Below are 24396 nucleotides of genomic sequence, written 5' to 3'. Positions count from 1 at the left end.
ACCAATGAAAATTGATGAAAATTTTGTCCAGATTTGAATTCGTGACGGCAGTAAACATAATGAATCGATGCCAAAAATGTCATGTTTTGAGTAAGTCACATGCCAGTGACTTTTAATGAGAGTGCCAATTGAGATGCCATCTGGATAAAAAAAAGAGTTAACGAAACAAACTAAAAAAAATAGTTAGGCGCTTTGAAGATCGAGGACAGTATTTTTTTTCAAGTTGTATGAAACATGCTAGGTTTTTTCGATTTGATGTGCCTGCTCTTGTGTGTGGGCAATCCTTGATTTTCCAAAAAAATTAAAAAAAAACAGTTTGCAGTTATCCATTTTTATTAGCGATTGGACTTTTTTATTCGTCTTTAATTTAAAGTACACTTTTTTCGATCTTTAACCCTTTGTATCTCGATATCTAAGAGCTTCTAAGCAAGTTCAAACACTTACAGCAACAATTGTTACCATTGTGTCGCTTACTTTTATTATAAAACGATGTATTTTAAGGGATTCAATCAAATATTAAATAAAAACATCATCATAATCAGAAAATAAAAAAAAAATGTTTCGGGTTTCTTTACATGCATCTTGTGGCACAAAGTTTTAAGTCATAGAAAATAGTTTAAAAGTAATCACTCAACTTTAGTGTTCGAATTACTAATGAAAATTGATGGATATATTAACAAAATTAAGTCCAGATTTGAATTCGTGACGGCAGTAAACATTATGAATCGATGCAGAAAATGTCATGTTTTGAGTAAGTCAAATTTAAACCCTAAAGACAAGAGATGGATTCCAACTTAAGCCTCTGAAAGTCTTAAATAGTCACGATGATTAATCATTCTAACATCAAACCTGGTTGATTAATGAACAAAATCAAGCGTCGTGTTTCGGAGTGCTAAAAACCGAAAACGATTTCATGCACAGAAAATTTCGAAAAAGGCTTCAGCGTGTTGCCATGAACTTTATACAACAAAATTTATCTCAACTATAATGCTCTTTTGAATTTTCGTTTGATTTGACGAGTTGAAAACTAATAATTGTTTCATAATATAGGGTCATTCGCAGTTGAAACCTAAAATAATAATTTAAATGACGAAAATATTTACTGTCATGTTTACCGAGACTGGCCTGAATTGATTTGGTTTTCAACTCGTCAAATGAATCATTTTTACGCCAAGTCTTAAAGTGGAATGAAACTGGGCAACAATTGAAAATGATTTAAATTGTTGGATGCCTTAAACAATTGATCGATAAACAATTTGTTCAACAATTTGCAATAATAAAAAAATGACTTTCCTACAATAAAAATTCAAATTTTGCCAATTTTCTCCAAAATTTACAGTGCTCGAACATATTTTCTTGGCATATTCCGATAACTCTCGTCGAGATCTGTCCAACGGTGTATGCCACTTATTGGGGAAACTCTTGGTTTTGAAATTAAATCGGATTTCAAGTAAGGAGACAGCCATTGCCATTTGAAAAGCACGGTAACTTTCCAGCCAATTTTCTCAAAAAAATTACAGTGCTCCTTAGGTCAATTTAGGCTTTAACTGAATCCTAAGGGATGAGTTTATGCATTCGCAACAAGCATTTTACAGGCTTTTCCAGTATCATTCCTCTTTAAAAAAAGCGATTTTATTATTTCACGAGTACCACGTGTCCAGCTTGCTGATAAAATATAATATTATGTTAGGAGCGGTTACGAGTGAATTGTTAGCGCCACATTCACTCAAGTCTCCCAAATTCGCTCCATGGTTTGAATTCTACTTCATAGATGGCGCCAAACTACGCGTCTCACGGAAATAAACAAAGACAAGCTAACTAAATACCGGTAATCTCAAAATTCATAGATACGAGTTAATCAGCTTTATTTGAATTTTTAAACTGCATTTCAAAAAAAGGAAACCTAAATTTTTAAATATTAAATCATTCAAAGGGAGTTTAATGATTTAAATACGAAAAAACACCTTTGATTAACAACCGGTATTTTAAAAAATTAATCTGCATTGACTCCGATTACTATCCCACAAGTAGTGGTCCACTCAGGCAGAATCCAACACGGTCTCATCTCGGATATCGATGAGCGTGTTTCGATTGGGAAAACCGGTTAATGCTTGCCGCAATAAATCAACCGAATTCCATACCAGCCGGTGTTTTGATACTCACACATCCAAAATGCTGCTTCGTGTTTGATTTCTGCAGAATCGACGGTTGAATTTAATTTAATTAGAAAAAGGTAGATAAGCATGCGGTGTGATTGACAACAAATCACACAATAGAAAATGTTTTTTCCAATTTTGGCGGCGTCCACAGGATGCCAAACATGTGTCGGCGACGATGGGCTATCTTTGTTGACAAACAAAATACCAACGGTTGTCTTTGTTTTCTTTTTGACGAATGTCGATTTCCAATATATTAGCTGGTGATCTTGTAATTTGTGTTGTTATTAGTAATCAGGATTATTTCGGCCTTCACATAATCTCAAATCACGCAAGAAAAGAATTAGAATCGGGGTTTTGGGCTAAATTTGGCGGCAAATTTATTTGAAGAGATGCTTCGTCAAAATACAGACTTTCAAACCCTTGATAATCATTTTTACGTGTCTTAGTAGCTTCAATCTTTGTTGTTAAATTGTAATTTTGGTCTCGTTGTGCCACCAGCGTTGCCGAATTTGTCCACGAGCTGTCAACCTAACTGGTGAGTAAATTTCGTTGTTTCTAAAGACGATTGATAGTGAAAAATCCTGGAAAATCCTTGTTGGCAATACATGAACCCATCCCCTACAGGATTTATTTGACCTAACAATAAGTAGCACTGAAAATTTTTGAGAAAAGTAGCTGCAAAGTTAGCATGCTTTTCTGTCTCCTTACTTGAAATCTGATTTTATTTCGCAACAAAGAGTTTGCCTAAGAGGTTTCATACGCTGTTGGACAGACGTCGACAAGAAGAATAGAAATCTGCCTAGAAATTGTGGTCAAGCGCTGTGAAGTTTGGAGAAATTTTTTGAATTTTTCTTGTAGCAACTAGCAAGATCCATTTTTTAGCTATTGAAAATTGTAGAACAATTTGTGTATTAATCGACTGCTTATTGCAACCAACAATTCAAATTAAGTATCAATTGTTGCCCTGTATTGATCCACTTGAACATTGTCCCAAGCGGCTTGCTATAATAAACAAAAAATATTGTAATTATGTCGTACGCCAATGGTATCCATAATAAATGAATAATGAAATATTCTCCAAAATTTGAAGCGCGCTTGGCCATTTTCACCACAAATTTCGATTCGCCTAGTCAAGATCCATCCAACGTTGTGTGAAACATTTTGGCAGAGAATTCTTTGTTGTGTAATGAAATAAGATTTCAAGTCGTCACCAGTTTAACTTCACAGCCACTTTTCTTATAAATTTACAGTAGTGCTTCTTAAGTTCATTCTAGCTCAAACTGAACCCTCAGAAATTAGTTAATGAATTGGCAGCAATGATTTTCCGGTTTCAATTAATTCCCCGAGGTCTTATAATTTATTCTCGTCTGTATTTTAGATCCGGATTTCGTCCAAGAGCCGCATCGACCTGATTGGTGAGTAGAAACGATTGATTTCCAAACGAGAATCTCGGCCTGGAATGTGCTTTCGAGTAGTAATTAAAACGGCGAGCTGATTGTGAGGGGGGAGTAATAAATTTATGGCGGGGAATAGTAATAATAATATTAGTAATTTAATAAAAACAGATACTTGTCGGCGAAGCAGTGTGTTGTGCGCGCGGTGAAACACAATGAGAGCCGCACAGATTCTGTGGGAAAGATCTCACTATTATATTCCTAACGGGGTGTTTTGGGCTTGCAACAACAATACACACAGCCACTGCGCTGATAACAACAATGCCATGTGATTAGGGGAAAGATAAATTAAAAAATAAAGAAGCTCTCCTCTCTCGCTGGCTGGCTGGCTGCTGCTGAGAAACTCATTCCGTGAGAAAAACGCACCGCCGGCCTGTTAATTGCCAGTGACTTTTAATGAGAGTGCCAATTGAGATGCCATCTTTCGCGCTTTAAACTCCGCTTCTTGACTCACAAAACACGGACGGCGTCTCCTCGATTCACGCACGTCATTGCACCCGAGCAGCAGATTTCAACAAAGCTGAATTTGCGCTTCGTCTGCGAAATCTAGCAAATTTTCAAACGGCGCCAGTCTACTGCCTGCTAACAGCAACAGATATAAAATAGATTGATTAAAAAAAGGGTTAACGACACAAACTGTAAAAAATTAGCTCGGCGCGTTGAAAATCAAGGACAGTATTTTTTTTTAAATTGTAACAATAATATATGCTAGGTTTTTTCGATTTGATGCGACTGTTCCTGCGTTTGGGCAGTCCTTGAATTTCAAAGAAATTAAAAAAAACCGGAGGACTGTTAGAAAATATCCACTTTAGTCACCTTCATTTTAAAGTACACTTTTTTCGACCTTTGACCCTTTGTATCTTGATGACTAATAGTTTCTAGGCACGTTCAAACACGTACAGCAACAATTTATACCATATAATCCTCTTACCTTTAGTAAAAAAACGATGTATTTTAAGGGATTCAATTATAAAAAAACAGATCATCGTCACAAAATTAAAAAAAAAAATTGTTTCGGGTTTCTTTACATGCATCTTTTGGCACAGAGTTTTTTAAGTTCAAGTGTCATTTTAGCTCAGGAAATCCTCATTTTTGAACGCTGAATTTTCCCTTGATTTCCCGGAATTTTATTAATAAATTTTCCCGTCAAACCTGTTTTTTAGACACCTTTCTCTCTGTTCTGTAGCACCCAAACAAAATAACAGGATGGGAAAGAAAATTTAAAATTTTTGTATCATAATTAAATTCTTGTGGCTCTAAGGTTAGCATGCTTTTGAAACGGTAAGGACTGTCTCCCTACTTGAAATCCTATTTTATTTCAAAATAAAGATTTACCCCGAAAAATGCTATACATACAAAATTCGACAGATCTGTCACTCAACAAAAGGAATCAAAATTTACCAAAGAACTGTAAATTTGAGGGGGAAAATTTGATTTTTCACTGGTGCCACAAGCTCCTCTTTTGATTTTTCTAGTAAAATGTTCCACACAATTCAATTCAATTGCTAACCTGATTCAATTTTAATTATTTAGCTGCGTCCCATTTTTTAAAAAGTTACAAACAGTTAAATATAAAGAAATTCTCAACAGGTTTTAAGAAATTATACAATTATTCATTATTATTTTATAAATTAAAACAATTAAACAGTCATTATACATATCTTAAACCGTCATGGGCTAGAAGAGCAACATTTTCAACATTAAAAATTAAAATTATACAAAATAAAGCCAAACCAAACCTTTTTAATGTTCAGTCTTTAGAAGGACCATATATGTTGGGGGGAAAAAGGGCTTCAGTATAGGAATAAGAAACAAATGTAAATATAACTTTATTAATTTACTGACATTAAACCATGTTTTCGTGCCTAATTTCGATTTTCCCGTCGGTATTTGTCCGATTTTGTTTTACTTTAGAGGACGAAAGCCTGTAGTGTTTTTAGCCATCATCGTCAAATTTCGCTAACGTATACTTACCACTTTTATTCAGTCCACTCTACTAGTCCAGACTCAATCCTGCCACTGAGCATCTTCATTTAAAATGATTTCTTTTGACGGGCTTGATAGAAAAATTTCGGTGCAGCCAATTCCCGCCGAAACGAAATACAATTTTTTTGAAAACAAAAAATATTTGCTGATGTTTATTTTTTGTTTGATTTGTGTTTTTAACGCATCAAAATAAATCATTAAAGTGCTCAGTAGCAGTGGTGAGCTAGAAATCCCAGCGGCCTCAAAATCGGAAGTAGCTGGGCTATTGGTGAATTGTGCCCTGATTTTCAGTAAGCTTTTGCTACATCAAATAAATAGCAGACAAACTTCAAGCTCACCAAATTAAGGTAAAAGAAAAAAACAAAAGTTTCACAAATTGTAGCTACAGCCCTGTTTTTCCCAATTGAATGAAAACTGGCTACAAATTTATCCCCTCTTTTTGAGGTGTTAAAAAAACAAACTATTTCTCTTGCATTAATCCGTGGGACTGAAGCCCGGCTGCGATGCGAAAAATCGAGCAAACCGCAAGCTTCGAATATAAATATGGAGAGAAAAAAACATGCATCCCTCGCGCACCCAGATCCGATGCTCTCTTGTCGGAATTTTGTGCGTTTCTCGGCCATTTAATCCAATTCATTTGATTGTGGTGTACCGCGGCGCATCGCATCGCATGGGCGACTGAACTTACTGAGGGGTTTGATTCTCGTTGCGCCCGGCCGCTGAGGAACTGTAAAGCACTATTAGGTTTGAATAGGTGGTGAGAAAGCAGCGATTCTCTTCTCTCACGCTGCCGTGCGTGAGATCAAACGAAACACACTTTCGGCCTGCGCTGAAAATGTCTCCTCGCCCAAGGTGCACGAAAGCTGAAAGCGAGAAAAGCGCCCTGTTGTTCGACCTTTGGGCGGAAAGGAGAACAACTCGGAGAACAGACTGCAACGATATCGCAAAAGACTCGTTCTGACTGGATTTTTTTAGAACACAATGTTTCGGCTGCAAATTGAATGGTTTATTTTGTTATAGATCAAGTGTCCATTCCTATATTTTTACAAATAAACCGGGTAACGTTTAAAATAATACTAATTTATTTTAACCCTGTCAAAAACTGTACCGCAAAATTATGTAAAATTATTTTACCTTTTAAAATAAATTAGAAAAAGACTAAATTTTAATTTTTAATCAGAAGTGCGGTGAAAACTGTCTCCAAATTATAAAATCCATTGAAAAAAAATGAACAATTCGTTTAATTTTTTCAAGAATTGGTTCTCATTCTCAAACTTAATTGTTTCTTCATCCTGATTTGACTGTTGCACATTGTAGAGACGAATTGTTGCATTTTATGCGGATCAGGAGAGTTGAGGAAATTCCCACAATCATAAGTAACGTAATTTTTTAGCTCTTGAACAAAAAAAAATCACGCTATATTACTCATTCTTTTTGTGCGTGGAGAGTTGGTGGCTAGAAATTAAAAGACAATGCGTTCATAGTTTTTACCATTTAACTTCCTTATTGCTTTAATATCAGTGTCTGTTATTAACTATATGCATTTGATGTGCGGCTTTGGCATACCATCAATGCAACAAAATTGCCACTCTAAGGCGATGATTGCATTTGTAGAATTGAATTTTCCCATTTTCCTTGTTATTCGAAACATGACTGAAACTAAGATGAATTTCCTTATAAATTTGAGAAAAATGGAATGGAATGAAAGAGTTAGTTTGCAATGGTCGCTTCAGGCGTTGTTACTCTTATTTTCATCGAACTTGCGGTCACATTCTGGCCGCAATAATATCTTTTCTAAATATAGCCATTTTTCGGGATATTATTTCACAAAGATTGCGTTCTTTTTTTGTAGCACCACCGATCGAATTCCACAATAATTGTAGCTTCAATCGCACACATGTTACATCCTCCTCGTCGAAAATTGAAACGTCTCCACCTCCAAAGAAATAAATTGCCTTAATTTAGCTTCTGCATCCTATAAAAATGGAATTAAATTAGGATGAACATTTTTCAATTTTCCAGTTGAAATTGCGAATTTAACAGTCAAAAAATCTTATTTATTGAGGTTGAGTGCAAGATGCAGATTTCAGCTTACATGCAGACAGTATCATGGACAACCTTCAACTGTTTGAAATGATTTTTTTATGGGTCCAGCGAATTTAAACGCTCAAGAAACTCCCCTTCCAAATTCATTCAATTTTTACTTGATTTTCTATAAATTTGACATTTGCGAGAAATTATAAAAGAAACATTTTATTAAATTTGAGCACTGCATGTTCAATTACTTTACTTCTCGCTCCAAAAATTATTTAAAGATTTTTCATTTTAATGTTTGAGATTAAATTTTTAAATGCAATTTAAGAATTAATCTTTTTCATTGAAATTTGTATCGAAATTGTCTTATAAACATCTTGGAATTCAATATTTATACGCGCTCATTTTACAACCAGATAAATTTTACAAAAGCCCTAGGTTAGACAGACGGTTTCCACTTTTTTTCAGCATAAACTTTATTTAGCCCCTATATTAAATATTTTAAGAAATTCAGTTTTGAACTTAAGGTAAAATTGCAGATTTTATTTCAGATAGAAAAGCTAGAAACTAGTCAAACATTTAATAAAACACAACAACGAAATTTTGTAGCAAGAAACCCGACGCTGCTTCACCAAAAATTGACGTCACTGGAACATTTTTGCTCCGTAAATCATGCTGGTAGCATTTTTTTCGCGATGCAACCCCGCAAATCACGGCAGAGAAGGCGAAAAGCAGCAATCTCGGCGGTGGTTTGCACCTGCGGCGGGCGGTGGGAGGCGCGGGGAGGAGCCACCTGTTTTGATTGCCGGCTCGTGGAGTGAGTGATTTAATTACGTCACGGTGGCTCGCAATTGGTAGGAGCTCGAGGCGTGCGAGTGTCTTAGCGTGAAGAGTGCAGGCCGAAAAAAGAGCAATTTCGGCAGTTGAGGTAGCGACTTTGGCGCGCCGCCACCCCCGAGCCGAGCCGCCGCCAAGCTGGAGGTCACGAGTTTCGAGGGCCCCGTCTCCGGAGGCGGCGGCCTGCCCCTCGAGCACCTCCAGCACCACCACCTGCTACCCCTGCAGGCCCTCCAGCACCCCCAGCTGCACCACCCCCTCGACGACAGCGCCACCCTGCAAACCCTCACGCCAATGTCCACGCCGGGACAGATGCCCGTCAACGACGTCTATGTCCAGGCCCACGAGGTATGCCAAACTGCCGCCTTGCGGACGGTAGAGAGAAATTTCAGAATATTCAAATAGGGGCTGTTTTTTTATAAAAATTAGAAATGTAGACCAAAATATTAGAAGTTGACGATTAAAATCAATATTAAGATCCAGGGATATTTTTGAACTGTTGCACAAAATTCGCCAGTCAATTATAGCACATTTTAATTTATATTTTTTCCACCAATAATTGTCTTACCAATATCTTGCGCCAGAGAGCTGCAAGAAATAACTCTCTGCACATTTTCATTTTCAAATTTTAGGCAAGTTGAAGTAATTGGCTTTATTTTATCATTATTTCTTTGTTCTTTCAGTGTTTTATTTTTCTGTCGCAAAAAACTCTAAATATAAAGTATTAATTGGACTCAGTTCAAGATTACTAACAAATTCAACCAAAATTGTCATCTTTAGTCGAGAATATAAACTGTAAAGATAGGTAAAAATCGAAAAAGTGGTTCTTCTGGGTGATCTGAATATTATTTAAAATACGTATTGTTTCGGCAACCCTATCGCCGAAAAATAATTAAATTTAGAAGAGCTGAAATATCCTAAAACTTCTCAAGATTTCTTGGCGTTGTGTTGAGGTGTTAATATGCGTTATAAAATAGCAAAACGCGTGCAGATCGCATATTTCAAAAAACCATAATTAATATCTTTAGATATGCAGGTAGACATCCAAGTGAGCTGTGCTTGTAAAATAACAACTTTTCAGTAAGTGTTAGAACATTAATATAACTTCCGAGACGCCATCCCTTCCAAAATCTGTTCGTTTTGGCGGTTCAATCACGGTCGTCAGGTACAGGTGGGGAGGCAAAGTGGTGATTCGTAGGAGGCCTTGTTGAAAAAAAAAATCAACAATGACTGCTCACTTCTTTGATGTGGCTGATTTTTTCTTTCTCAAACCGATACAAACTTAAATGTTTTCACAAACCCTTTTCTCAACCTGCGGTTTTTCAGCGCTGATTTTTTAACAATTTTTGGCTGAATATTCGTTATAAATATTAATCGTATTCTTCAAGCCAGAAGCCCCAATTTTTTGCTCTCTTCTAAATTTTTCCTTTAATTTATTCCTAACAAAAATTGTTCCCAGGCAGAAAAATTCGCCTCCAATGGAAGCGAAATGGAACCAATTCTCTTCCACTTGAGATCAAAACGCTTCTCTTCTGGAAGTGGTATTGGTTCTGTTAAAGCGAAAATGTGGAAACGTTGGTTCCTCGATCCTCTAATGAAAGCGTTTGCTTTTGCTCCCCTTATTTGGAAGCATTTCTCTTTCGGTTCCTATATACGAAACCATTTCGGTCATTTTTCGATTACTTTTTTGGAACCATTTCTGTTCGATTTAAGATTAAATTCTTAATTTTTTCTGCTAAAAATCTGGTCCATAATTTGCAAGCAGTGAGCACGGTCTCCATTTGAAAAAATCACGATTTATTTATAAATGTACCTCACATTGCGCTCACCGTTTGTTAAATAGCGACATTAAACATGAATTAAATGAAGCGAAAAAACACGTACAAGCCGTTTAATACTTCGAGAAATTTGGACAACATCTGATTTTAATTTTTATACTTCCGTCTTGATTCGGGTTTCGCACATTTTAGATATGAGTTGCTACTGAATTCCGCAAAAATCGGTGCGGCAAAATTCATGAAAAGAAAAATACCGCTTGTCAAACCAGCGAAAATTTTCAATTCTGAAGACCGACTCTTTTACAGTGGTGCGAAATTTAAATGAAATGGACTGCTTCAAAGCGTGGGCGAAGAACTTATAAATTTAAATTTCCAACGGTGAAACATATATTTAGAAATATTCTGTATTTTTTAACCCTTTCCCCTCACCATCATTAAATATTCAGCATTTGGTTTCAAAAGTAAAACAGGAAACCGATTAACAATTGTAGGCTATAAATTACGAAATTTTCTTCATTGAAATTCAATTTCCTGTTGCAACTGCAGCCGTTTAAAGAAGTAATAATTTTTTTTTCTCAAAGTCACTTGCATCAGTCAGATGCAGTAGCACACCTGAGACGGTGTTTGTTTGGTCGTGTGAGATGCGATCACAGCGAGAGCTAGCCAGTTGGACTTGTGTTAGTTGTGTGTTCCACTTGTCCTGTTCGCATGACTCGCGCGCAGGCCGGCTGGGCAGGTAACCCGATCGGCAATATTGTATTGAAACCATTTTTTCTTCTCTTGTAACAATCCGATCGGACCTGCATGGTGCTTTGACACGTCTGCGAATAAATACACTCGCCGATTCTCATCAGACATGAAAAATACAATCCTCAGTGAAACCGATGCCGCCACCGCTTTCAAGAAGTAATATATTTTTAAATATTAATCGTAATACAGATTGATTTTCCTCAAAGCAATGACTCATGTGAATTTAAAAGAGTAAGGGGGACAAATCCATGATTTTTTTTGGTTTCTAAAATTATGGGACTTGTCAAAAATTAGATCAGACACACTTCACTAATTTTACTCTTGACCACTAAGATTTCCTAGTTCTTTATTCGTTTTTTTTCCAACAAAAATCTCAGGTTGTTTCTTGGACAAATTTCTATCGTGTAGGGTTCTAGACTAATGAGACTATGCCGAATAATAAAGGAAATTTGTATATACTTTATGGCAATACTCCAATGGTTTTTCTAGATTGGAACTGTACGGATTTATTATTCAAATTGGCAGGAGTTGAAAAATTGAACAAACTCTTCTAGTTTGAAATATGCAATGCATGACAAACTTGCATGCATCCATATTAAAAATAAATAAATAAATAAAAATTAGTAAATACTCAAGGACCAAAATTTACAGAGATTTGCTTCAAAATTAAAATACGGAGGTTTTAAATATAAAACCATGAATAAAAAATACAGGGAGCATAATGTTAAATAATGAAAAACAATAAAAAAAATTGAGCGCTCCCTGAAGGTTGTGGTTGATTTTTTTTGTGGTGAAATTTTGAGAACATTGTCCCGAGTCCATTGTCCTTGCGAGAGTGAAGTTGAAGAAAATTTGCGGTGTTTCGGAAATTGATCTAACTATTTTGCGCCGAATCCGATTTTGAGGTCCATTTTTCGATCAGATGATCGGAGAGTGCGTTAAGGGCAGATTCATAAAGGGTTTGAAGAGGGAATGATGGTCAAAATCAAAGTGGACAAAACTTTAAGTGTGGTGGGACACTTTTCGCAAGGTAAAATCGAAAAAAATAGGAATTTCAGACATTCTTTGAGAAAACTGGCGAAAACTGATACTTTTTTAAACAAAGGTTACTGAACAAAGGGCACAAATCTCTTCATAATTACTTGAAATTTAGTATGCGAGTACAAAATGACATATGCTAAGCAGGAGGAATTAAGCCCAGCTCTTAAAATTTCCAATCTTTATCGTGAGGCAAGAAATTTTGCTGCACATGCCACTTTTCCGAAAATTCCTGATAAAAAATCAAGTTTATTTTTCCAAACATTTTAGCAGCAAGCAAAAATCAAGGCAAAGTCTTTGGTAACATCCTGAAAAAATCAAATGTTTCCCCAAAGCTATTAAATTTCCCAAAAGTCTGCTGGCAAGAACCAAAATTTAAAAAAATAACATCGTTAGTTTCGTCTTGACAAGCAATGTCTAGAAAGGTTTGTGTTTTTGAAAATCGGACCATTTTCAAAGTCCAAATAAGCAACAATAATAAAATTTCAGACTTTTGGCCAAATTTATCGAAAATTTAAAGAAGTTGACCAATTTTTACCCCATGATTGCGAATCCTCTCGTCGCGATCTATCCAACGGTGTGTGAAATTTTTAGCTAAATTTCCCTACTTTTAAAATAAATCCGGATTTTTTCAATAGGGAGAAGAGCTCACCGCTTGATTCAAATGCAAACTTTCTAGCAGATTTTCTCACAAAAGGCAATCAGGGAAAAATTTTGTACTGTTTTATTATTTTCTAATTTTCCTGCTATTTTGAAATTAAATTCAACTGTTCGGATCTCATTTTTATTTCAAACAAATTCATAAAAATCTAGCGGAACCCTCGTCGAGTGGCAATGGCAATATTATGCCGTCTCCGAAAGGACTTCCTCCTCCTTTGAGCGAAAAGTGTCACCCAGCTGCCGAGTGCGGTGGCGGTGCTGTCTGCTCAAAAGTCTGGCTGCGCAGTCAACAACCTCGCTCGCTCCAAATGGGATTATAATTCTGCGCCTTTGTTGTTATTATTTTAATGTAGCTTCAATTAAAACAGGAAGCAAATTGTTCGTTCGGCTGAGCCTCTTTTGTGTGCATGATTACTTTGGGAAAAGGTCCTCTCGCGCGCTTCTCGGCGTGCTGTGCGCACGCATAAACACACGAGTCGCACCAGTTCCCACGATTTGCTGCTCTCCGCGCCGCCGAGATATTGTAGCGCGAAAATTCCGGCGTATCACAAGGTGCCTTCCGGTCCGCAGTGGACTCTGATTTTTTAAACTTGCGCGACTACCCTTCCGCTCCTTCCGCTGCCGCAAGCCGGATAATTGCCATTTAAACGCGGCTTATCAGTTTGGTCTCGAAATTTTCTCATGCACTTGCCGCTGCTGCTTGCTTGCTTGGTCGGGATCAATGAATTTTAACACCGCTTCACCAGACCTCGTTTCACGCTTCTTTAATTTCAGTTCATTAATTTATTTCAACTTTTCAGACCCCACAACAATAAGAATGATCCGCGGTGTAAATGCTAATTTTTTGTTAGCAAATTTATTCCTCACTGATTTTAAGGAAAAGCAGTTTTAAATGTATGTAATTGAATTAGATTTTTTTCATTCAGGAAATTTATGCCATTGAGGCTCCACTGGAACGCGGTCCTATTTTGTGTGCGATTTTTTTAAAATGTCATTTTTTAAACTATGTTTTAAACTAGTCAATCAATTTAGAACCAAATAATTACATGAAAAGGGAAACTTAATTTTTTCATTTCTGAACTTTTTCAGGGTACTTTTGGTAAAAAACAATAGATTTTTTACCATGCTATTGCGGCATTTTGGAGGGTCCCCTGACGAGACAAATTTGCGAACGGACAAGAAAAGCATTTGCGAGCTGATTAAGACGAAATTTTGCGACCCTGACGAAAGAAAATTAAATTCGCGACCTTCTGGCGAGAAATATTTAGCGATTCGGGCTAAAGAAAATTTTTTTATCCTGCATGAAGACCTCTTTAAAGAAAATGGCCGAGATTCCGCGATGCACGTTTGAGCAACTAAAAAGATAGAAGAAGATGAAGAAACAGACGTAACGCGCGCGAGAAGACGATTTATTTTATCTGCCGAGTCCCTTAGTAACAGATTAAATGTAAACATTGCGCCAAGCACAAATAATAGTAATCGAGAGCGAATAATATAGACTTAATTTTTGGAAGCCTAGCCAGATAGCTGGCAAAATACATATTTAACAAGCGCTGAGGTGATTTCGATTTTTATTTTTTATTTTTTTAAATTCACATGAAACTCGCCATTAACAGGCCAAAGAGTGTCACAACACATGCAATCGTCTGAATTTTAATCAAATTTTCCGAAATGCGAAAAGTTCAATTAGAGACTAAGAGAAAAGTCGTGACACTTACAGTTAAATCGTTTTTGCTTCGTTAATTAGTTTAATATGTACAAAATACCTGAAACCGGCCATATTTTGCCTCTGAATTGAAAAATTCCAGCATACAATCACAATTCTAGAAGTTTTTTCTAGGACAGTTTCACTTTTAACATTTTATTAATTCTTTTCCTTCAAATTAATTTATAAAAAACTTTAAAAAACATTCATATATGCTAATTTTTTTAATTTAACCAAATTTGCGTTGAAATGTTCTCACATTAAATTATAAATAAAAGGTCAGTAGTTTTAGTTGAAGAAACGGGGATTTTTTTAAACTTTAAAGGGCCTACAAGTTTACACAGAAACTGCAAGATTATTATTTTTTGATAGAAAGATAAAAAAGTATAGTAGTTTTTTTTTGTCTTAACGTTGTAAGAAATTGACGAGCCATGCGTGGTCAGGAATGCAACCCTGGGAAAAAATGGCAGAATTTTTCAGAGACCCATATTTGAAGGAATGCTAGGCACTAATTGTGGGAGTTCCATTTAAATAATGAAGACTTGCCAATTAATTTGTTATAATAAGTGCATGAAGAGATCTTAATTAGCTAACGATTTATCCCTACTCGTCAAAATTTTCGCTCAAATAGAAGCTCGTTAAAAGGATTTCCTCGTACAAAAGCAATCAACTCACACAGAGAGCGTTTCATTCATTCACCTTCTTTTTTTTTGTATTTTCCATGCTGTCCGCGTGTTTCATCTTCTATCTGCTCTTTCCGTGGCCAGAGACAAGAGAGGCGGCGCGAATTTTTGATTGTGCCACCCGGCAGCATTAATATTGATATGGTCCAGCGAGTGCACCCACGCTCGTCGGCGGCAATTTCCACACACCGCATGCGGTCATGCGAGCGAGCAGCGTGTCATCTCCTTTTTCCTCGGCTTGATAAGTAAATCTGCTGGTCGGCCAGGTGTGCCGCTGCCGCCCCACACACATACCGACGAGAGATCATCTCGTGCTCACGATCGGCCGCTCAAAATTTTATACGCTTAATGGGAAATGAGGTTTCGACAGTAATGAGGTGTTGTTCAGCCTGTGATCTCGCCTCGTGGAAATTGAATCTGGGTTTTGTCTGCTGCAATTTGTCCGTTTTGCTGATGTAAAAATATCGAATGGGATTTTCTTGGCGGAAAGTAAAAGTTGTTGCTAAAATAGTTTGTTTGAAGGGTAAAAACTGTTAAAAAAAATAAAACTACCAGAATTTTGACTGAAATTATTTGATAAAATACAGCAGTTTTGACAAACTGAAACGAAATAAGTTTTTACTGGCAGTTTTCTTAAACTTTAAAGTTATCATTTTAACGTTTGGGAAAATTTAGACGGTTTCATGGCAAAAATTTCAATTGTTTTTAAGGTTTCTACAATTCTGACAATTCTTACAAGACGTATCTTCTTACGTTTTCATAAAATATTATTCCCACTCATAAATATTAATTTAAAATTTTAAAATAGGCTGAAATACGAAAAGAAATCAAAGAAAAATATCATTTTTCCTTTTAAAAATGCCGAAATATAAGCTGACACATTTTAAATATATTTATGAATCCGCAAAAAAATCATATGATTACAGAGAAATTTATTTTGAACGCTACTCCTTAGAATTACATTTTTTACGAATACTTAAAATTTAATTTCAATATCTGTCTCCTAAATTGTCAGAAATAATTTATTATAATCCATAAAAATCGAAAAACTCTTCCCTCGTCTCAATTTTTCTGTACCGATGTCGTCGTCTTCTTAAAAACCAGCGAAAATGAGGCAAAAAACATTTTGAACCGTTTGAGAAAATTTGTGCTCCATGATTGACCTCATCTGATGGAGCAAATCACCTCTTTTGACGTCAGTAGTCAAAGAAGTGCACGCTCGTGCTCACGACGGTTGAGAGTTTTACTTTTTTCTGAAGAAATTTCGCGGCGACGGCCGATGCACCGCGCGCGGCATGAATGGAAAAATGAAAAGAAAAGAGCATATATACAGCCTACCGCAATCGAGCAACCGAGCGATGATTATGTGAACGGACAGGCAGCAACAAATAATAGTGGTACGTGCGACCAATATGCTCCATTGAGTGAGAATTTTCTCATCAGACGCGATCCCTATTCGGGTATGACACGCCGCACTCACCTTGGGCTTTTTTCGCCGCGCGTGCAATGCTCCTCCCGCGCACCAATATCCCGAGAACCACGTGTGAGTTCAATTTTTCAACTTATAAATTATATTATTCTTTAATTTAGAAAAAGGGTCTTTCTACAAGAGGTTTGATACCGACTTCAGATTTTTTTAGTGTTTTAGAGGTGTTGAAATAATTTAGTGTCCCGGAAAATCAGCGTGAAATCTGTGGAAAATCAAAATCAGCCTCTCGGAGGCTACAAAATTTAAATTATCTCGAGTTTTAATGGAGCTAGAATATCAAACTTTGCTCCAAACGATGTCTAATTAGATGGACAGCAAATTTTATGTTTGCAAAAAAATCTTCAGAACAGGCGAGAACAGGTAAGAAATCGAACCTTGGCGTCAGGGTGGCCCTCAATCGATCGATATCAATAAAATCCAATTTTTCAACAATTTTTTCGCCGCCTGACGGGCTCTGTATTAGTTCGATTTGCAAGAATTCCACTTCATTGGAATGCCCAAATCAAGATCTTTCAGAAAATGTGCAGTTCGACCCTTTGAAGCCATCAGGGTGCTCAGGGTACACCCACAATTTCGCATCAGAATTATAAATTTAAAATTTTCTAACGTATTTTGGTTCAAATTTAAAAGTCTGTATTTTTCGGTTATTTTTCAATTTTATTAATTTAAAAAAGAGACCTTCAAGGCATTCTATTGTGTCACGACTTGCCATTTTCTAAGGCAAACTGCCTCACCGCGATTGGTTGCGTGCAATTAGTCTCAGTCACTCCACCGTGTTGTTGCTCGGCCAATCGCTCCTATTATTTTTGTCTAAAAGCGTCGGTATGAAAAAAGAAAAATCGGCGGCGGTCATGCCTGGCTACATTTCGCACCGATTCCGAGCGAGATGGAGAGAAAAAAGAGGCGGTGTATATGGTGCTGGACTCGGCAGCTTGTCGGATAAAAAATAATGCACGAGTCTATTCACGGGAGAGCCTCGAATTTCACACCCGCTCGAATCAAATTGCTCCCATCCAGCGAGACGAGACTAACGCGCCAAAACTACTGGAAATCACTGTCATTACACGATGATTTGGGTCTTTTTCTCCGCCAAACGGAAAATAATCCGTGTGGAAAGAGCTACCGTGTTCCTCAAAAATCCGTCTATAAATAAGAGAGTGAAAAATGCCCAGCAGCATTATTTTTCCTGTTAAATATATTTTTGGCTAAAAATAAGAGCACCTCTTCCTGTGTTTTTTTCTGGAGGGTGTCAAAATAAAGCTTTTCAGGAAAAATATTTAGCAGGTTTTTCGGTGTTCACAAAAATTAGTCATAACTATGCTAGAACATTAAACTTTGTCCCAAAATATGCCAAAAAACTAATCAAACCCGGAATGTGCCTAGTAAAACTATATTTTTTTAATTTTTACATATTCGAGTAATTTTTGAATGTCTTAAAACCAATTTTATTCAAATTATAAGACTAAATATTGCCCTTAAATGTGTGTAGCATGTGTATAAATGTTGCAACTCTTAGTTTTCGAGGTCTGGAGGTTGAAAGGTTGCAAAAATGCTTCATTAGATCTGGTGAAAAGTCGGTAAATAAAAATTTGCACGATCGCGGTTCATTATTTCGCCTGCGAAACGTGCTGGGGGTCAATCCAGGTGTCAGATAAGACCATCAAAGCAGGTAATAAATCGAACCCAATCGTCAGGGTAGGCATCAAGCGATTAATAGATTAATATCATTCAATTTGGCACCTCTACTGACGTCTGCGGTGTGGGCTTTATCTAAGAGCTTTCAGAAAATTTGCAATTCGACCCTTTTGAAGCCATCAGGGGGCTCAGGGTGCACCCACATTCTTTTACCTGAGTAAAAAATATTTTCCAAATTAAAGTTGAAGAAAAAATTGCATTAAAACATTCCAGACGAAATCAAATCATAAACTGAAAATTTCCGGCAAATGATCGAGTACTTCAGGTTCAATTTTCCATAATAATGAAACATTTGAAGTGCAGACAAAAAATAAATGGTGATCTTTGGTGGACAAAAAAGTGACCGAAAACAATTTTCTCGCCTACGAGCAAATCAATTACCGCACGCGATATGGTTTTCTGCGGTCTGTCATGTGGCCGCGTTTTGATTTCTCGCCGCGCGGCTGCAGGTGCTCGCATTCATTATTATTTCTTCGGAAGGTGGGAACCTCGCGCAGAGCGGCATTGTATCAAGAATCGGAGTCGTCAGAAAGGAGGAAAAAATCGATCCCAATCAAGGACAAATCGGTCCCTGCCTGAAGGTGGCACTTAATAGATGAATTACCCGCGCGAGCTGACTCATTCGCGGTCGCACTGCATTTGTTCCATTGCGGCCGCGTCGAATTTCGGTGAGATTGCTCCCACCCTTTCAGCACCTGACTCGAGTTTCTTCGCGTCCGGCGGCTGGAATGCCGCCCAAAATATACACAAGTGTGAAAAGCGCAAGTGAACCTAACGAACGCCTCGAAAGCCTTTTATTAATTTATGCGTTTTATTTCTCCATTTGCGCAGGATGTGTAGAAACAATATGGTGGATAAAAATAATAATGCAGTATGTATGGAAATTAATAGCGCTGAGGACATTTCCTGTTTCTACACACAAAAAACCCTGAAATTCGGTGTAAATAATTTATATTAATTCTATGACTGACAAGAAAAAAACTAAAATCAGGTCCATTTGGATATTCTCAAGTTATTCTTCTTTATTGCGGAAGAATAATTTTAAATTTGTTAAAATTGCAAGTTTGTGTTTATTTTTGCAAGGAAATTGATAGTAGTTTTAGTTTTTAGTTAAATTACGCCTTAAAGAGAATTTAATAATTTTTTATTAAAAGGTGACCTGTTATATAAAGGTAAAGGGGACTCCGAAAATCAAAATTCCTACCGTGGGATTAGTCTTAATCATACTCTTTATAATTTATTGGATAAAATTGTTCATAATAGGTTATATTCAATTTTAGTACACGATATTCCTGAGAATCAGTTTGGGTTCGTTAGGGGTAAGTCAACCCTACAAGCAGTTACACTTTTAATCGATCAAATTAATCTGTCGGTATATGAAAGAAAGAAGCCACTATACGCTTTGTTTTTAGACGTTAAGAAAGCCTTTGACACCGTTGATAGAAAAATGATTTTTAGGAAAATTGTTGAATCGGGAAATGTTTCTAAAGTGGAACTAAAATATTTAGCTAATTCCTTAGATGTAAATTTTTTGAAAATTGTTGATGGTGTCGCAGAATCAGAGGTTATTGTCCAGTCGAATGGCGTGCGTCAAGGGGGCTGCCTATCTCCTTTCCTTTTTAATATCTCAATTAATGATATTAATGAAGTTATTAAACACATTCCTGGCTTGAAAGCTATTCTATTTGCGGACGACATTGTACTAACGAGTGAGTTCTTGAGTGATTTGAATATTGCAATTGTCGCCTTAAAGGAATATTTGTTAAGTAGGAGCCTTCAGCTTAATATTGAAAAGTGTAAAGTGATGAAATTCAGGAATTCTGGGCGGGGCAGGTATGCGAAAACTGATAAAATTGAATTAGATGGTTTAAATGTTGAATTTGTGTCTGAATTCTCATACTTAGGTGTTGTGTTCCAAACCTCGGGCACGTCCTTTTCGAGACATGTAGAAAAAAGAGTGCGAGCAGCTTTAATGGCTACTTATAGCATTAAAAATTTAAACAGGCTTTCTATCAATACTGCGGTTAAACTCTTCGACCTTAAAATCTCGCCAACAGCCTCATATGGAATTGAAATTATCTGGCCACATCTAACTAACATGGATTTTGTAAATCTAGAAAGAGTGAAAACTCGCTATTTTAAAAAAGTGCTTGGAATTTCTAAGTATAATAGATCTCGTTATGTTTATGAATTGATTGCGAAAGACTCCAATTTATATGTAACTGACTTAAAGGTTAGATTTAATCTACCAGAGACTGATGTGTATATAAAGTTCTGTGAAGAAAAGAAAACAAATAGACTGTTAATTTGTTCTGAGTTTTTTGAGACTGAAACTATGATTAATGACAACTGGCGTGGCCCTGATTTTCCTGATAGACATATTTTTGCAAGATTTGCTTGTCATGGATATCACTATATTTTCTGTAATAATGCAACGTTTCACTATGAGCCTAATTATGATTGTAGATGTAAGTTCTGTGGCGAGACTTGTGAAAAATATCATATCCAAAAGTGTACAGCAAGAAAACTTACTTTGAGAGAAGCAGCGAAAATGTGTAAAAATTGATTAACCTTTAGATGTAGAGTGTTGCACGCATATTTTGCGTTTAATAAACCATTAATTAATTAATTAAAAGGTGACCTCGTCCCATTCTTTTCCAAATTAAGATTTCTAAGCTAAACATGGAAAGTATCTTTGGTTTGTTTTATTATAAAAAATATATGCTAATTAGATTGATATTCAGAGTTATCATCAAATGGCTCCACTATTTAATTACAATTTTACCGTCCACTTTCTCCTTGCGATTTCAGATTTAATTTGACGTGCTGAAAACCAAAATCGGCGCACCATAGAAATGTTTAGTCTTCTCGTTTTTAAGTTAAGGAACGGAGAATGATTCATCGCGTGATCTGTGATGTGGGCGAATTAATAATAATAATATTGAATGAGCGCGATATTGAAAGCGGTTGAAGTTGGCTAGGACACTATTGTTATGACTATGCAAACACACAGCGACAGAAATAATAATATGGCCGGGCGTCCTCCGACGTCCTTCTCAAAGTCACTTTGTGAGAAAATTTTTTCGCTCGTTCTCTCGGGCCGTTTTCATTATTGATTTCCCATAGTGCACGCAACACACAAACAACACACCCGACACCGCCGCCGACGCCGCTGCATTAAATTGCACCCAAAGTGCCGACAAACGCCTGATGCACTCTCTCCACAATGCAAAATCACGGTTTAATACGTTCAAAATGACGTTTTCCACGAAATTTTCACACAGTTGGATCGGTCAAGACAAGAGGAGTCAAAATCAAGTGAAAAATTGGCTAATTTATGTATAATTTGGTAAAATCTGATATTCTCTATTAACTAGGGCCTGATTTGGCTTGAGATTTTTTTTAGATTTTACACACAATCAAAGTTACTTTTGAAAAGTGTTGAATTATAAAAACAAATTTTTTTAATTTAGTTATATTTCAAAAACGAGAACACAATAAAAAGCAAATATTTAAGTTATTTTTGCAGTAATTATCTTGACCCAATTTACAACTGATTGTGAGATGAAAACTTTAATTTGTGAACTGAAGAACTGTAGTGGAGGGTGACACGGTGACAGTTAATTGCATTATTTTTTAAATTAATATATTTTATAAAAAATCAGTTTAAATTACATCTTTAAAAATGGTTAACTTATTGTTTAAATTTAAAAAAACTATAACTGCATCACTTATTTAATCACTTTAATAACACACCATGACAATACTCGTAAAATACATTACTAAAACAAATAATTTACTCTTAACACATTCTGTTTATACCTGCGGTGCACTCGTGGAGGTCTTGACAAACTCTCCGCTTCGTAAAAGTGCTTGTTCTGCAATCTGAACAACACTTGTGCGCTGCCGGTTGCGTTGATTGTTTCAAACACGATTAAATGCTGAGAAAATGACCTTGCTTTTGCATTTGTTGAAGCAGCACTGGAAAAAAACACAGAATAATCGGATATTTTTTTAATTCTTAGGAAAAGTAATTTATATTTTAAATGTACGTTTCGTCATTGAATGAAAAAATATTTTCTTTAAATAAGAAGCATTTTTACGTCTTTTTAAACGTACAAATTTTATCAGAGAGAGGTTTAGAACAAATTTGTTAATTAGAAAAAGTTAAAAATAAATTCGCCCTGGTCCCGGTAAAATTGCGCAACGTTCAACAAATACCCAAATTTTCACTGTCGAATTGATTGTTGACCTTTTCTTGCAACAAGGAAATTCGCGTTTGGTTGTTGAAAGCTGCACAATTTTACCGGGACCAGGACGAATTGTTTAAAAATTTAAAATATATATTTAAGTCATCAGGGTGCCCAAAAACAAAATTTTTGGCACATCAGGGTGACTTTGAAAGGGGTCGAATTGACATATTCTGAAAGCTCTCGACTTGTCCGATCCAACAGTGTGAAAATCTTGAAGATCGGACCAATACAGAGCTCGTCAGGTATCGGTAAATTAGCCAAAAATTGCGAATTAAATTATTTCGACCACTCGAGGGCTACCCTGACGCCGGGTTTCGAAGTCTCACTTGCTCTGATGGTCTTATCTGACCTCACGAATGTGTACTCTGACATGCTCTTAGCTCTTAGGGTAATAATAAACCGATCGAGCGATTTTTAATTTTTTTAAATTCACCTTGAACTAAAATAAACATCTTGAAATTTTCCAGGCATCTTACATTTTCCCAAACTTTTCAAAAATTGAGATATTCAAAATAAGAAATAAACTTAAAAAATAAGTCGACCCAAACTAATAAAAAGGTCGATTAAAAAAAACACCAACATGCGTTCTTAAATTTTCACAGCATGATTTTTTTCAAGTCAAGAAGAAGTATTACGTCATATAGTAATATTTTTTTATTTCTGCAACAGTAGCAAGAGATTGATCTAAAAAAACTCGTGTTTTCCTCAGGGGGCCGTGTTCATTCATAAATTAATCCCTGGGTGATAAATTCCCATGCAGTCAGTCAGGCTGAATGATTGCGGCGCGCAACAGGTGGCACACTCGGCGCAATTTCGATCGCGTATCGGCCCAGGGATGAAACAACTATAACTATGTATTATCACTCGGCTTGCATATCATTAATTGAATTACGACACACGCACGCACGCACACACACACGTGAAAGGGAGAGAGAGAGAGAGAGAGAAATTGTATCAGATGCGCTGTGGCGGCGGCCGAAAATTACTTGAGCAAGACAATAAAAAGGGGCAGAGGTTCCCACAGACACCCATAGGCCCAGGACCAGCAGCGCGGCGCGGCGAGGCGAGGCGCGCGGGGGGAGGGGAGCAGAAGGCTACCGTGAGAAAAAAGTATCGCGGCCCGCAAAGCAGCTCACGACAAATATGAAATAATGAATGTTAAATAACTGCACACAGGAAGGAAGCCTGGGGTGAGCGGGGTGTGTGTGTCAACAGGTGAGAAAGACCGACACACAACGCTGCTTGATTCTTGATTGGTGTGGGAAGTCTTTTTAAGCTGCTCGCCCGCCCGCCGCCACGTATTAATTAAACTCCTTTTGTCCGCTTTCGGGAATTCCTGCGGCAGCCGGCGCTTCCAGCCTCACACGCCACGGCGCCTAAACTTTTGCATACGCTCTTCTCCAAAATTAAAAAAAAATGTTTCTTTCTTTTCTCTTGAAGAAATTAGTTTTATTTTTAAATAAGCGAGTTTGTTTATTAATAAAATTGTTTTTACGATGGCTACTCCAATTAAAAACTAGGAATGGAAGGCTAAAAAAAATGAAAAAATTGTATGAATTACAATTACTCTACTGCTATAACATCACGAATTTTAATTACCAAAGACCATTAATGGAACAAAATTATTTGTTGAGCAGCCCAGAAAATTTGGAGAAAATGTTAAAAGCTCGAGTTAGCTAACCGGAAAGCAGAAATTAAAATGTTCATCAATTTGACATTGCGTTAAATTCAAAATTTTCCACAAAACCATAATTTATCCGGTTTTGATTGATTTTGCAACTCTCTTGAAGATTTTCAAGAATGCACCGCCCAGCTTTGGAATTATTTATTTATTTTATTATTTTTACTTTTTTCATTGGAATAAATTCCTTTTAA

At 36.5% G+C, this 24396-nt stretch overlaps 1 protein-coding gene across 4 annotated transcripts in view; it reads left to right on the top strand.

The window, feature by feature from the left end:
- Positions 1 to 2109: 2109 nt before the first annotated feature.
- The window catches only part of Su(H) (recombining binding protein suppressor of hairless), a 38322-nt gene continuing 16035 nt past the window's right edge, over positions 2110 to 24396 (top strand). The window contains exons 1-3 of one of the 4 annotated variants that reach the window (XM_065493766.1): positions 2110 to 2233; positions 2658 to 2694; positions 3538 to 3574. Coding sequence is in view for 3 of the 4 variants with exons in the window: in XM_065493762.1 (XP_065349834.1) it covers positions 8765 to 8818 (54 nt within the window). In the remaining variant the exon portion in view is untranslated. Of the gene's footprint in view, positions 2234 to 2657; positions 2695 to 3537; positions 3575 to 8502; positions 8819 to 24396 lie in introns of those variants that run through there. The other 3 variants (XM_065493762.1, XM_065493761.1, XM_065493765.1) reach the window with 3 other exon arrangements.

The sequence above is a fragment of the Cloeon dipterum genome, chromosome X (genome assembly GCF_949628265.1).
Source record: "Cloeon dipterum chromosome X, ieCloDipt1.1, whole genome shotgun sequence".
NCBI classification, from domain to species: domain Eukaryota; kingdom Metazoa; phylum Arthropoda; class Insecta; order Ephemeroptera; family Baetidae; genus Cloeon; species Cloeon dipterum.
The sequence above is the reverse complement of the archived record's forward strand: the minus strand, read 5'-3'. Positions and strand labels throughout refer to the sequence as shown.